We start from the raw sequence: 16,229 nt of genomic DNA on the forward strand, positions 1-16,229 counted from the left end.
AAAGAGAGACAAAGCTGGATAATTCAGACTTCCTAATCTCAAAATTTATCAGAAAGCATCATTAATCAAGACAACGTGATACTAATAATGAAAACAGACATATAGACAAATGGAATAAAATTGATAGTCCATGTATCATTTTCAGTTGCTTTTTGACAAGGATGCTAAGGCCATTCAATAGGGAAAGAATAAAATTAAGAAGTAAAGCAAAATTAAAAGAATAAACAGAAATTCCAGTTTGTACTTATGTAGTTTGATATGCTGGTAAGATCAAAGAATGGAAATGTCTGGAAGGGAGTTGGACATACAGGTCTTGAATTTAGAGAATTCAGGCTGGATATAAATTTGCATTTCATCAATCAGGTAGTAATTGAGATCATCAGTACTTTTCAACATTATTACTAATTCTTTGTTCCAGAATTTTCTCATAGCCACTTTCCTCATGGGGATGCACATCATCTAGGATGGTGCATAGCCGGTTCTTACTCTTCTCCCTTCTCTTCATTCCTGACCATTTACCCCCCTCCCTCTCTAGTTTAGACCACAAAGATCCCTTCCTCCATGAGAACCATGTGATTCCTGGCTAGAAGTGGCTTAACTTCAAAGGGGATTCCACTAGAAATTCCATTAGATTTCACTAGAAAGGTCTCCTTGAAGAAACTTCCTGAAACATGTACCATAAATACATGTGTGCATGCTAAGTTGCTTCAGTCATGTCCAACTCTTTGCAACCCTATGGACTGTAGCCCACCAGGCTCCTCTGTCTGTGAAATTCTCCAGGCAAGAATACTGGAGTGGGTTGCCATGCCCTCCTCCAGGGGATCTTCCCAATCCAGGGATGGAACCCAAGTCTCTTATGTCTCCTGCATTGTTAGGTGAGTTCTTTACCATTAGCCCCACCTGGGAAGACAGTATCTTACATACTTAACAGTAAATTCCTGCGTCTGCCATCCTTTCTCACATTTTCTTTAAGCATTGTTTAGCATACTGAACTCCCGATTCAGTAGTTCAAAGAAGACAGAATGCTGTTAAATTTTGCCATTGACACAAGTTAGAAATCATCACAATGAAAACGCTAGAAATTTCTAACAAATCTAAGTTCTCGGTCAAAAGTTAAACAATTCACAGGTACTTTACCAAAATACTCCCTAAATCCTTAGATTACAAAAGTGAAGAGTAAGACAATATATATGAAAAAGCATATCAGATATCTACAGCCCTACAATATTGCAGTTGAACAATATTGCTAGTAAAGTTTAAATGTCAGTAATGATTTGTTTAATTTCTATACTCATTGATCAGTGTTAAATGATGAAACAAACACTCTCAAAGGAAATAAACATAGTTACTGGTCAATCATTTTTAGCTGGTATTTGGATTTCACAAACAAGACCTTAGTGGTGAGAAAATGTGTGCAATGCTTTTACCTGGTATCTAGTATACTGGTGGTGCTAGTGATAAAGAATCCACCTGCCAAAGCAGGCAGATGTAAAAGACGTGGAATCAATCCCTGGATTGCGAAGATTCCCTGGAGGAGGAAATGGCAGCCCACTCCAGTATTCTTGCCTGGAGAATCCCATGGACAGAGGAGCCTGGCAGGCTACAGTCTATAGGGTCGCACAGAGGTGGACACAACTGAAGCAACTTAGCACATACACAGTATATAGTATATTTACAACAAATACTTCCTTAGTGTTCAAATATTGATGGTTTACTATGTGTTAGAACTCAAACTATTTTCTTTTTTTTCCTCTCATTTTCCCATCTGCCTCCTCAACCATCTTGAGAAGTAGATATGTTATCTTCATTTCACAGTTAAAAACATTGCATCTAATAGATCAAGTGATTAAGTCAAGGCCACACAGTTAAAAGTAGTCCATCCAAGGCTACATTTTATGCTCTCTGAGTCCAGATCCAGAAGTCCTTTCCATCTACCATGTGTAGTAACTTTTCATTCTCTTCACCATCCATTTATTTACTGTCAATAACCATGCCCATAATTCTCATCCTGTCATATAATTTTACTTTCTTTAATCCTCAGTAAAATCCTCAGTATACTATTAACAGTAGACCTTCTAACCTCATTTTTGCTGAGGTCTCTGGACTACCTCCAATATTTTCAAGTCCTCCTTTCTTCTTTTTTTCTCAACTTTGCCTACTACTGCAAAATGTTATCCCAATGAAGTGTGTTTAAAAAATTAGGTAAACACTAAACTCTTTGATGACTCAGGATCCCAGACAAAATCACACATTCACTGAATTTCATACTAGCCAACCAGTTAATGGCTCCTGGGACCAAGTGAAGTGAAAGTCACTTAGTCGTGTCCAACTCTTTGTGACTCCATGGATTAAATTACAGTCCATGAAATTCTCCAGGCCAGAATACTGGAGTGGATAGCCTTTCCCTTCTCCAGGGGATCTTCCCAACCCAGGGATCGAACCCAGGTCTCCCACATTGCAGGCAGATTCTTTACTGGCTGAGCCACAAGGGAAGCCCTCTTAGGGCCAAAATAAACATCAAATAATTTGGGCCAGCCCTTGATTTCTACACATGCCAGGCACGTTTCTATGTGCATAGGTGTCTGTGTGTGTGTGTGTGATTTCTCTCATCCTCATGGCCACTATATTCCAGATAAAGAAACCAGGGCTCAGAACACTTTCTCCTGATCGCAGAGCCAGCACATAACAGTCAGAACTCAAACCCTGATGTGCCATCGACTGTGCTCTCTGCTCTATAACAGAAACCCTCAAAGTGAAAATGAAAGTCACTCAGTCATGTCTGACTCTTTGCAACCCCATGGACTATACGGTCCATGGAATTCTCCAGGCCAGAATACTGGAGTGGGTAGCTGTTCCCTCCTCCAGGGGATCTTCCCAACCCAGGGATCAAACCCAGGTCTCCTGCATTGCAGGCAGATTCTTTACCACTTGAGCCACAAGGGAAGCCCAAGAACACTGGAGTGGGTAGCCTATCCTTTCTCCAGGGAATCTTCCCAACCCAGGAATCCAACTGGGGTCTCCTGCATTGCAGGTGGATTCCTTACCAACTGAGCTACCAGGGAAGTGAAATCCTCAAACACCTGTCCAAAAACCAAGGCATAGATCATCACAAAGTTTTCATTAGTCCACAGAAATATTAAAATAGCACAATAAAGACATAGGAGGATGTGATCTGGGTCAGTATTATTGGCAAGAACCATCTTTTCTTCTGAGGTTATGTTCTTTCTGCCTTTTTTAGTATTAAAGTTTCTTTTTTTATGAAATGATGATGAAAATAGGTGATAATTATTATTTTGATGGTTAATGGTAATGTTCTTATTTGGTAAAATAAGAAGTAGTTTAACCCTATGTTAACTGCATAAGGCCATCTACACAGTGTCTATGTAAGAGGTCCAAATGAAATATATATGTTATCAGCTAATCTTAAAATGTGGGCTTCCCTAATCGCTCTGGCCCTGGATAGTAAAGAATCCACCTGCATTTCAGGGTTCAGTCCTTGAGTCAGGAAGATCCCCTGGAGAAGGAAATGGTTACCCACTCCAACATCCAAGGACCACATGATTTATGTGTCAGACTGATACTTTGACATAGATTTTATTGATACTCTTTAAAAAGATACTCTTTGAAAAGCAGTTCTAGGGTAAGGGGCAAGAGGGCAGAGACACAGTTGGCAGAAAGGGAGAGGAACTATTAAATACCTAAGCAGTAGAAGGGATAAAAAAAAGAAAAATGATTTCATAGGTTTGCCAAAATTTTTGCCTATGTTTTTATAAATGTAATTGAAAATTAAAATTCTCAGCTGGATATTTCTTATCCAAAATTTCTGCTGAAATTATATTTACATATAATATTATTAACTCCATTATCTTCTGAACAGATAGATATATAAGATTTTAGATGTCACCTCTGCCCTTAGCAAACTAAGCACACACATTAAAAGAAAGAAAAATCACTTTTTCAAATCTACTGGATTTTTCTATTTTTTTTTTTTGTTGGATTAATAGTCATCATTTTCTTGAAAACTTATTCCATATTATTTAAATGGTTTTTCTATTCTCAAGAAAAGATCTTCACTCTCTCCTTTCATACTTTCCAGATGTCTCAGTATGAGCAGATATCAATTTGTAATAGATTTCCCTACAGATATTCTTTAGCCAGTCATTTGTTTGGAACTGAGAACACATTTTGCTGTAAAATGATGTGAATGGTGATGAAGTTCTTAAAATCCCTCATAAATGTTTAATGCACACAAAGGTAAGGCATAGCTCTAATTATAATAGCTCACCCCCTAATCCTTTATTCAGGACAGATGAAAGAGGAGGAGGATATGAAAGGCATTTCACTGTTTTTCCCTGAGCTTAGGGATCGACATTAAACAAAGAATTCAAAATGTCACATTACCTGGTATCCCCCACCACAACTCTCTGTATGTCTACAGACATGCCAACACCTTTTGGTCACTTTGTTCTTCCTGTTTCATCCCTCGCCCCAAATATTTTAAGCATTAGAATTACCCTCCTCATTACCTCCAGTCATAGCATCCGTTTCCTCAATTCAACTGTTTCAGGGAAGTGAGAGAAGGGAACCCAGTAAGCACTGGTTAATATGTAAACAACCACACTCCCAATTTAAACCAGGGACTCTAGATTTCAAACACTGGAACAAAGCGAACAAGAGAAATCCAAGCCCTGGCGAGGCAATATGCCCAGCTGTCCTTTTCCTCCACTCGTTCCCTCACTACAGTCCTGACACCTTGCAGCACTTCTGATAGCGTAGACATGCCCTGTCCCCACTCCCTACTGGCATTTCTGATGACAAACCGTGGCAATGGTTTCCATCTTTATTTGTATAACTCACATAGCTCGGGTTTCCCCTCGGCCCGCTGGAAGGTTCTAATGACTGTCCTGGAAAGGGAGTTTGGACTTCCAGGAGTTAACTTCCACTTCTCTCCTCAACACCCAGCAAAGCATCTCAACCACAAGTCAGTTTCAACCTGAATACTTCCTTCCCGGGGTTTGATCCGCTCAGTATCAGGAGCACTGTCCCCTGCCTGTGTAGTCATAGCCATGTGAGAGGCACATTTCAGGAGAAGGCGGTTATTTTTCTGCTGCTGCAGGAAACTCCCAGTGGCCCAGGCACCGGGAGAAACTGTTTGACCTTCTGGTGGGAAATGAGTAGGGTGTCCACCTAGGGAATGTCCCCACTGGGAGCTCCATGCTGATGAAGAAGGGACTTTTCTCACACTTTAAATGAAGTCTTCTTGAAGGGAAGAGAGCCTGCTCTGCCTACATGAGCTCATCCAAGTCATACTGGTTCATATGAGTCACAATCTCTTTACAAGGGATAATTTAGAGTTACTAAAGAGATGTATTAATCAGTCTTCAGAGTTATCATTGCATGGTAGTTGTGAATTCAGAAAAATAAACGTAATCTACTTTTTGATTAGTTGTATAATCTTTCTAGGAAACAATTAGAATGTTTTAAAAGCAGAATATCTGTTATTCCAGACTTTCTCACTTCTTGTCTTTATCTACTGATCATTCACACATTTGTTTCTTTATTTATTCATTCATCGTGCGTCATTTGTTCAATCCCTTCTCTACGGAGCACAAAGCTCCTTACTGGCACTTCTGATGACAAACCATGGCAATGGTTAATGAAAGCCTCTGTGAAGGGCTTTCAACTGTTTGGTGAGCCAGGAAATTCATACATGGAGGGTAAGAGAGAAATTACAATAGTAAAAAAAAAAGCACTAAAAATAAGTGTAGATTTTCCATTGAAAAGCAGTAATTTTTTATTATAGAAATATGATCTTACAATTCTAAACAATATAACTAAGTCTAACCAACATATCTGGCAATTTGCTAAAGACAATGTTTAGAGCAAATGACTCCCAAACTAGTGGCCACAGAATCTCTGCAACCTGGGAAAGTAATGGCAGAATGAGTGTGAGAGAGAGAGAAATAGAGAGAGAGAGAGAGACACAGCAAACAGAGAAGCAGAGGAGATCTGAAGTAAATCATAAGTCAACCCTGGCTAAATACACCCGACTAGCATGATGTCCTCTACATTCAATGAATACCTCATGTTTATATTATTTATGAAATAATATTCCTTACAGTTACGATGAAAGAAAAAGGAAAATGGAAAAAGACTATCCAAAGAGTACTGAAGAAGAATTTTCAGGAGTCAATGGCCAAATAGATGCAGCCGTAGAATTAAATGGTGAGTGTTTCCATGGAACACTTTCTTTGTAGAAATTGTAACAATTTCTGGGGTTTGCTTTAACATAACTGAAAATGGATTTCCGAATGGGAGTCCTTGGTTCTTATTTTTTGGGGCCCTGAGTCCCTTATAAATTTAACCAGATTAACCACCAGAAAAAGTATAAAAAGTCTGCCATTATGGGTCTCTCTTTACAAATGGAAAATTTTAAAAGCATAGCTTCAGTCCATTAGCCAGTTACATCATAAAGGCCATCAGTCAAAATTACCTTTTTCATCTTTAAAATGTACATATTCTCAACCCTCCCATTGAGAATAAATGCCTTTCCCCATTCTATCACCCAACTTCTGAAAGTTGACACATAGCTGTGAAAGTTGAATTGAACTGGGTTGAAGTTTAACTGAATCTTTGAATCAGTCAGTCAACACATTCTTCTTGAATGTTTAGCACAGAGCTGGACACTGTTGAGAAATGCAAAGGCAACTTCAGATATGGTCTCTGCCCTCATGGAATGGTTACTCTCTTTGGGAAATGCCCCTCCATCCAATGCAGATGAAATTACTAGAAATCAAGTATAATTTAGTACTGAATTGTTGTGGTCATCTTCCCAATAATTGCAAGAGGTGATCTGAGAAAGAAAAGATCTTTTGATCTTTTGATGCCTGTTTTCAGGCATCAGTTGGTATAGATTTCGTGATGGGACTTTGGCTGGGTTTTAAAGAACAGCTAGATTTTTGACTCGGGAAAGAAAAAGTCAGGGGTGGTTTTCCTGGATGGGAGCAGCCTGAGGAGAAGCATAGAGCGCCCCTGGCATGGCAGAGAGAATGATGAGAGATGACTAGCAAGTTAAGGGTGTCGGATTCCAGGGCTCAGAGAGAGCTGTGCTGAGGGTTAGCCAACTGCCCCTGGCACATTTCCTGTTTCTCTTTGGTGCCCCCTCAAGAAAGTTACAACTGCAAGGCCATCCCATTTATAAATTTTCAAGTCCTTTTCAGTGACCATAATTTCGTCTTTGTCTCTTTTAGGCTACATTTACTTCTTTTCGGGACCCAAAGCATACAAATATGATACAGAGAAGGAAGATGTGGTTAGTGTGCTGAAATCTAGTTCCTGGATTGGTTGCTAAATAGCAAAGTCTAGTCTTTCCTAAAGAATGAAGATGACTGAGAGCTGGATCTGAGGACTGGATCTTAAGGACTAAATCGGAACTCAGGTTACATATTCTTCCCATGGCCTTCACTTCTAAGGGTAATTTCGAATTCATTGAAAATAATTATGCTTCTAAATAGTTTCTCAGTTTTGGATTCAGAATTTTAAACCAAATGGGAAATTATTATACGGTCAGCTTCACACAAAATCAGAATCAACATAGTGCAACTCTTCAATTGGATACCCATCATTTTTTTTCCTCACTGATACACTGAGGCAAATTGATCAGTTTGTGGATTTTCTGACGTGTATTATTATTCTTTTAATAGGAAATAGCATTACCACACAAATTACATTAATTCTATACAAGCCTTTTTGGTCTTAACATTTGTTATGATGAATATAAATGTATCCGTCTTTAACCATATCACAGACTACACACTGTATAAGTTTTGTTTCTCATTGTTTGTGTGTTTGTTTGTTTGTTTAACTCTATGTGTGCTCACTGGTCTTTGAAGTAGGTTATAATGGGCAAATCTACTCACATGGATTCTCATACTAGGTAAGAGATGGGCGTTTTGCAACAACAAGAAAATTTTTAACAAAAGCCAATAAAAATGTTGTATAAGATCAATCCAGTATTTCTCTTTAGTTAATGGTTACTAGCTTCTATCACACTTTGATAGCAAATTCTGTGTACTTTATAGAAAACTCAAACCTTGAGATAGTATTGTGAATATTCAGACTCAGAAGAAATAATAGTAATTCACTCTTTTTCCTCCTTCCTGAAGATAAAATGCCCTCAATGAAACTGTCTTTAACCCTTCTAAGAGGGCCTCTTCTGACTAGCTTTTCATTTGGGGGAGTTTGTCTTTTGCTTTAGTTTTTCTTATTTCAAGCTAAAATTTTTTTCTACCTAGTCATTAGTACAGATAAAATAAATACAGCTGTCATTCTTATTTTTTTATCTTACATTTTAGTAGTTCTACTTTGAAACATTGATAAATTAAATTGAAGATGATTCAAAGAAATGGAAAGATATCCCATATTCTTAGATTGGAAGGATTAATATTATTAAAATGGCCTTACTACCCAACACAGACTATAGATTTAATGCAATCCCTGTCAAATTACCCATGACATTTTTCACAAAACTAGAACAAATAATCTTAAAATTTATACAGAACCACGAAAGACCCAGAATTGCCAAAGCAATCCTGAGGAAAAAGAATAAAGCTAGAGGCATAACCCTCCTAGACTTCAGAAAATACTACAAAGCCACAGTAATCAAAACAGCAGGGTACTGGCACAAAGACAGAAGTATGAATCAATGGAACAGAATAGAAAGTCTAGATATAAACCCACGTACCTACAGTCAATTAGTCTTTGTGGAGATAAGAATATACAATGGAGAAAAGGAAGTCTCTTCAGCAAGTAGTGTTGGGAAAGCTGGACAACTACATATAAATCAATGATGTTAGAACACTTCCTCACACCCTACAGGATTCCCTAACAGCTCAGTTGGTAAAGAATCCGCCTGCAATGCGGAAGACCCCAGTTGGATTCCTGGGTTGGGAAGATCCCCTGGAGAAGGGATAGGCTACCTACTCCAGTATTCTTGGGCTTCCCTTGTGGCTCAGCTGGTAAAGAATCCACCTGCAATGTGGGAGACCTGGGTTCAATCCCTGGGTTGGGAAGATCCCCTGGAGAAGGGAAAGGCTACCCACTCCAGTGTTTTGGCCTGGAGAATTCCAAGGGGGTCACAAAGAGTCGGACATGACTGAGCAACTTTCACCTTCACTTTCACACCCTACACAAAAGTAAACTCAAAATGGCTTAAAGACTTAATTAAATATAAGATATGACACCATAAAACTTCTAGAAGAGAAAACATAGGCAAAATATTCTCTTACATAATTCATAGCAACATTTTCTTAGTTCAGTCTCTCAAAGAAATAGAAGTAAAAGCAAAAATAAACAAATGGGACCTAATCAAACTGTAAGCTTTTGCACAGCAAAGGAAGCCATAACAAACAAAAGGACAACTGGCAGACTGGGAGAAAATACACAATGAGACCTGACAAGGGCTTAATTTGCAAAATATACAAACAGCTCATATGACTCAATAACAAAGAAACAGAACCAAATCAAAAAATGAACAGAAGGCTTAAATAGACATGTCTCCAAAGAAGACATACAGATTGCCAATAAAATCGCTCAACTTCTCTAATTAACAGAGAAATGCGGATCAAAACTACAATAAGCTATCACTTCACGCAGGTCAGAATGACCATCATTAAAAGGCTATAAACAATAAATGCTGAAGAAAGTGTGGAGAAAAGAGAACATTCCTACATTGTTGGTGGGAATGTAAGTTGGTGCAGCCACTAGGAAAAACAGCATAGAGGTTCCTCAAAAAGCTAAAAATAGAGTTGCCATGTGATCTAGCAATCCCACTCCTGGGCATATATCCGGAGAAAACTCTAATTTAAAAAGACATATGCAATCCAACGTTTATGGTAGCACTATTCACAATAGCCAACACATGGAAGCAGCCTAAATGTCCACCAGCAGATGAATGGATAATGGAGATATAAACATACAATGGGATAGCACCCGGCTACAAACGAATTAAATATCGCCATTTGCAGCAACGTGGATGGACCTAGAGATTATTTCACTAAGTGAAATAAGTCAGAAGGAGAAAGACAAATACCGCACAATATCACTTATATGTGGAATCTGAAATATGATACAAATGAATTTATTTACAAAACAGAAACAGACTCACAGACACAGAAAACAAGCTTATGGTTACCAACGGCGAAAGGCAGGGGAAGGATAAATTAGGAGTTTGGGATTAGCAGCTACAAACAAATATTTATAAAACAGATAAACAGCAAGGCCCTACTATATAGTATAGGGAATTATATTCAATATCCTGTAATAAGCCATAATGAAAACAGATATGAAAAATAATATGTAATACGTACATTATAAAACTGAACCACTTTGTTATACATCAGAATTTAATACAACATTGTAAATCAACCATACTTCATTTTTTTTTAATGTGACTCAGGGAACTCAAACGGGCTCTGTAACAGGCTGAAGGGTGGGATGGGGAGGGAGGTGGGAGGGAGGTTCGGGAGGGAGGAGACATGGGTGTACCTATGCTGATTCTTGTTGATGTATGGCAGAGAACTGCAAAATTCTGTGAAGCAATTATCCTTCAATTAAAAAAATGTTTTTAAAAAGTAGTTCTAAAATTAGATGATAAAATATAGTTAGCATATTTCATAGACTGCCAGGAACAGCTACAGTATTCAATAGATACTAGTTATAATTTTACTATTATTTATTAAATTTGTTTCATATGCTCACTAAAAAGACTTAACAGTAAGACGGGATGGGACAGTTACTCAACGGTACTCTAAAATTTCCATTTGGTTTCCATTACTGAAAGTGGCTATTTACAGCCAACCAGACTGTTGACGACAAAATCTGGTAACCCTGATTTCCAATGTCAACTGACTCTACAGAGTAAAAAAAAGTCACTTTTGCAAAAATGGTCAGCTGAGGAAAACTTAATACGCAAGAAGGGAAAACAGTCTGGCATCTCCTCAAAACACAGAACACAGAGATACCACATAACCCAGCAATTGCACTCCTGGGTGGTGGTGGTGTTTGGCTGCTAAGTTGTGTCTGACTCTTTTGCAACCCCATGCACTGAAGACCACCAGGCTCCAAGTAGGTATATACCTATGAGAAGTGAAAATATATGTCCACACAAAAATGTGCATGTAAAGATTCACAGCAGCATTATTCATAATAGCCAAAAAGTGGAAATGCAGGCATCAAATGATGAATGGACTTTTTAAATCTGGAAAATTCACATATTGGAGTATTATTTGACAATTAAAAAAACACTAATACGTATTACAATATGAATGAAATTTGAAAACATTACGCTAAGTGAAAAAGTCACACACATAAGGCATTGATATGCACAGAAGGCAGAGAATATTGCATGATTCTATATGTATGAGATGTTCAGAGATGCAGGAAACTAATCTCTGCTTGTCAGAAGCTGGAGAGAGGGCGGCGTGTGTATGTGACTGCTAACGCATATGACTTGCTACAGGTGATGGTTGCACAAATCTGTGAATATACTGAAAGCTATTAAATTGTACACCTTAAGTGAATGGATTGTATGGTATGTGAATTATTTCTCAATAAACCTGTTATATTTTTTGAAATAATAAGCGAGGAGATCAAGGTAGTGTGATGATGTGTGCAGGCCGTGCCTGCTGACCAGCTGTGGCCGGGAACCCACAGCAGCGAAGCTTTGGCCTGAAGGCATGTGGTGCTGAGCACACCCGGGGAGGTGTCTTGCAGCCACTGCTAGCCCTGCATGTGTCCGATGTAGGCACTTCACCAAATAAATGAATGTGTGTGCTCTGAGGCCTGCCTGACTGAATTCAAACCCCAGATCTGTCGTCTTTAGCCTTGTGATATTGGTCAAGTTCCCTAATTCTATCTTAGTTTCCTCCTTTGTAAAATTACAGTAAAAATAATTCTTACCTCGCTGGGATATTTAGAGGCTTAAATATATGAATCAAAATATGTGGAACTCTAGACAACCCATATAAGGGCTCTAAAACTCTCACTTTTGAAACAATTAGAATGAATTTTGTTTTGAGATATTTTATAGAATTTGTAATTATCCCTTGAGATAGCTGAGCAATAGTACTACAAAGATTGATAACCAGTGACCTGAAATTTTTCATTCCCAAATTCCAAATTGAATTGATAATCAAATAATATACTGACTGTGGTTAACCCCCATCCACCAAAAGGAATTCTTACAAATCCTTAACCTTTTTTGAGTAAGGGAAATGTATGTATTTTGTAAATATATAGTGTCTCTAGAGCACAGGAAAAAGTGATTTTGTTTGTGTCAGAATTCAATCAGAGTATTTACATACTCATCTGAAAGAGGACTTTTGTGCAGAAGTAGTTTATAACATATACTGCTCACTTGTTTTCAAGATCAGTCAGTTCAGTCGCTCAGTTGTGTCCAACTCTTTGTGACCCAATGGACTGCAGCACTCCAGGCCTCCCTGTCCATCACCAACTCCCAAAGCTTATTCAAACTCATGTCCATTGAGTCAGTGATGCCATCCAACCATCTCATCCTCTGTCTTCCCCTTCTCCCACTTTCAATCTTTCCAAGCATCAGGGTCTTTTCCAATCAGTCAGCTCTTCCCATCAAGTGGCCAAAGTATTGTAGTTTCAGCTTCAGCATCAGCCCTTCTAATGAATATTCAGGACTGATCTCCTTAAGGGTGGAGTGGTTGGATCTCCTTGCAGTCCAAGGGACTTTCAAGAGTCTTCTCCAAAACCACAGTTCAAAAGCATCAATTCATCGGTGCTCAGCTTTCTTTGGAGAAGGCAATGGCACCCCACTCCAGTACTCTTGCCTGGAAAATCCCATGGATGGAGGAGCCTAGAGGGCTGAAGTCCAGAGGGTCGCTGAGGGTTGGACACGACTGAGTGACTTCACTTTCACTTTTCACTTTCATGCACTGGAGAAGGAAATGGCAACCCACTCCAGTGTTCTTGCCTGGAGAATCCCAGGGACAGGGGAGCCTGGTGGGCTGCCGTCTATGGGGTCACACAGAGTCGGACACGACTGAAGTGACTTAGCAGGAGCAGCAGCAGCTTTCTTAATAGTCCAACTTTCATATCCATACATGACTAGTGGAAAAACTACAGCTTAGACTAGATGATCCTTTGTTTGCAAAGTAATGTCTCTGCTTTTTAATATGCTGTCTAAATTTGTCATAACTTTTCTTCCAAGGAGCAAACGTCTTTTAATTTCATGGCTGCACTCACCATCTGCAGTGATTTTGGAGCCCAGAAAAATAAAGTCTGTCACTGTTTCCATTGCTTCCCCATCTATTTGCCATTAAGTGATGGGACCAGATGCCATGATCTCGGTATTTTGAATGTTGAGTTTTAAGCCAACCTTTTCACCCTCCTCTTTCACTTTCATCAGGAGGCTCTTTAGTTCTTCTTCGCTTTCTGCCATAACAGTGGTGGCCATGGGCATACCTGAGGTTATTGGTATTTCTTCTGGCAATCTTGATTCCAGCTTGTGCTTCATCCAGCCCAGTGTTTCTCATGGTGTCCTCCGCATATAAGTTAAATTAGCAGGGTAACAATACACAGCCTTGATGTACCCCTTTCCCTATTTGGAACCAGTCTGTTGTTCCATGTCTGGTTCTAACTGTTGCTTCTTGACCTGCATCAGATTTCTCAGGAAGCAGGTAAGGGGGTCTGGTATCTCCATCTCTTTCAGAATTTTCCACAGTTTATTGTGATCCATACAGTCAAATTCTTTAGTGTAGTCAATGAAGTAGAAGTAGATGTTTCTGGAATACAGTGTTTTCAGGATAACAGTGCAAAAATATTTGGTTAAATAACAGTTTTGACCAAAGTGTGAACCAACTGCTTCTTTTGAAATCAAGAGGAAGCAGAACAGAGTTCGATTTCTGATGACCTCTGTGTATTGTCCTATTAATCTCTTTATAATGATTTGTGGGTGGCCTTGGAAAGCACCAGAAAGGCTGCTAAAGGACAAATGGATCACCCAGGTGGGGAGCTTCCCTAACAGATCAGCATTAAATTTTCTGTGGCTGGAACCAAGCTCTTTTCCAGTTAGCCTGGTGTGAAATGGTGGAGTCAACTTTGCTAGGTCCTCTGTTCTTTTTCAAATGTTTATTCAGAAGCATCTTGGACTTCTGTTTCACGTGGTAGATGACAGATGAACTATAGTTTTTAATCTGGAATTGTGTGTGATACGTTTAAAGTGTGTCACAGGGTTTTTAAGAGCTTTCATTTATACGTCACCCACATTTCCTCTTCATTCCTGCTTTTAGTCATTCCTTCTATTGAAGTTTGTATGTGGATATTTGTAGCTCAAATTTCCCAGTGAGTCGAAATGCCTAATGCTTGTCAACGGGTTGGAGTTTTAGATTCTCTTTATAGTCAAAGCTATGGTTTTTCCATTAGTCACGTGCGGATGTGAGAGTTGGACCATAAAGAAAGCTGAGCACCAAAGAATTGATGCTTTTGAATTCTGGTGCTGGACAAGACTCTTGAGAATCCCTTGGACTGCAAGGAGATCCAATCAGTCAATCCTAAAAGAAATCAACCCAGAATATTCATTGGAAGGACTTATGCTGAAACGGAAGCTCCAATACTTTGGCCACCTGATGTGAAGAGCTGACTCATTGGAAAAGACTCTGATGCTGGGAAATATTGAAGGCATAAGGAGAAGGAGGTAGCAAAGGATGAGGTTGGTTAGATAGCATCATCAACTCAATGGACTTGCATTTGAGCTTGCTCCAGGAGATGGTGGACAAAGGAGCCTGACATGCTGCAGTCCATGGGGTCACAGGGTCAGACACAATTTAGTGACTGAATAACAACAACAAAATGGATCATAGAAAGGTCTGGGCCAAAAGGTTCTCTCTGTCTCTGTCCTACAGGCCTGACTAGGCCTAAACAGTATCTTCTGATTATCTTCCATCTGGTGAACTTGTCTTTGGTCTCATTCTCATCCCCAAGTGGCTTGTCAAGATGGTAAGGCTAAAGGGCATCCTATTATGCTAAAAACTGCATAATTTCTGCCTTGCTGTCACAGCTTAGAATCTTGGGATTGAAATAAAGCAGAATTGGAAGCATGCTGGTAAGTAAGGTAGAGTAAGAAATTAGTCAGTGACTTTGGGATGCTTCTAAAGGACCTATCCTCATTTTTAACCTCTTCTCCATTAATCTTAATCCAATATACTTTCCTTCATTCAAGATATCCTTTTTAATGGTTGGGGATAAAATTAAATCTTTGTTACACAATGCAGTATATTGTTTCTACAAGTAGAGGGAGAGATCAGAAAAAGATAAAAGGATGAAAAAACAGTTTCAAAAGACCAATTAAGAAATGTAACATTTAAATCCACTTTAGATTATCTGCAGTGGTGGGAGAAAATCAAGTCTATGTAAATAGCTAGTAATTTGTTTATTCTTGGAAAATTCCAGGCCTGTAAAACAAAGTAAATAATGTGAACTCTTGAGGTTGGGTGTTCACATCTGCCTCAGTAGGGGATGGGACGTCAAAAGTCCTCTTAAAGCACGTTACACATGAATCACTTGCAACTCAATCCCCATTGAGTGCAACATGTTATTTCATTAAATTTTAGGCATATTTCCATATATGAATTCACAATTTCTGGAAGTTAATTTTTTTTCAACGGTTTATTTTGAAAGACTTTCAGTTCAGTTCAGTCACTCAGTCATGTCCGACTCTGCAACCCCATGAATTGCAGCACACCAGGCCTCCCTGTCCATCACCAACTCCCGGAGTTCACTCAGACTCACGTCCATTGAGTCAGTGATGCCATCCAACCATCTCATCCTCTGTCGTCCCCTTCTCCTCCTGCCCTCAATCTTTCCCAGCATCAGGGTCTTTTCAAATGAGTCAGCTCTTTGCATCAGGTGGCCAAAGTACTGGAGTTTCAGTTTTAGCATCAGTCCTTCCAATGAATATTCAGGACTGATCTCCTTTAGGGTACAGTGCTTGGATCTCCTTGCAGTCCAAGGGACTCTCAAGAGTCTTCTCCAACACCACAGTTCAAAAGCATCCATTCTTTGGTGCTCAGCTTTCTTTATAGACCAACTCTCATATCCATACATAATCACTGGAAAAACCATAGCCTTGACTAGACAGACCTTTGTTGACAAAGTAATGTCTCTGCTTTTTAATATGCTGTCTAGGTTGGTCGTAACTTTTC

At 39.1% G+C, this 16,229-nt stretch overlaps 1 protein-coding gene across 1 annotated transcript in view; it reads left to right on the forward strand.

The window, feature by feature from the left end:
• MMP20 (matrix metallopeptidase 20) overlaps positions 1–8,134 on the forward strand; it is a 58,609-nt gene extending 50,475 nt beyond the window's left edge. Inside the window, exons 9-10 of the mRNA XM_061440100.1 lie at positions 6,122–6,225; positions 7,251–8,134. Of these exons, the coding sequence (XP_061296084.1) occupies positions 6,122–6,225; positions 7,251–7,351 (205 nt within the window). The 3' untranslated portion in view covers positions 7,352–8,134. The remainder of the gene's footprint in view (positions 1–6,121; positions 6,226–7,250) is intronic.
• Positions 8,135–16,229: the final 8,095 nt, after the last annotated feature.

The sequence above is a fragment of the Bos javanicus genome, chromosome 15, assembly GCF_032452875.1.
Source record: "Bos javanicus breed banteng chromosome 15, ARS-OSU_banteng_1.0, whole genome shotgun sequence".
In the NCBI taxonomy this organism is placed as follows: Eukaryota; Metazoa; Chordata; class Mammalia; order Artiodactyla; family Bovidae; genus Bos; species Bos javanicus.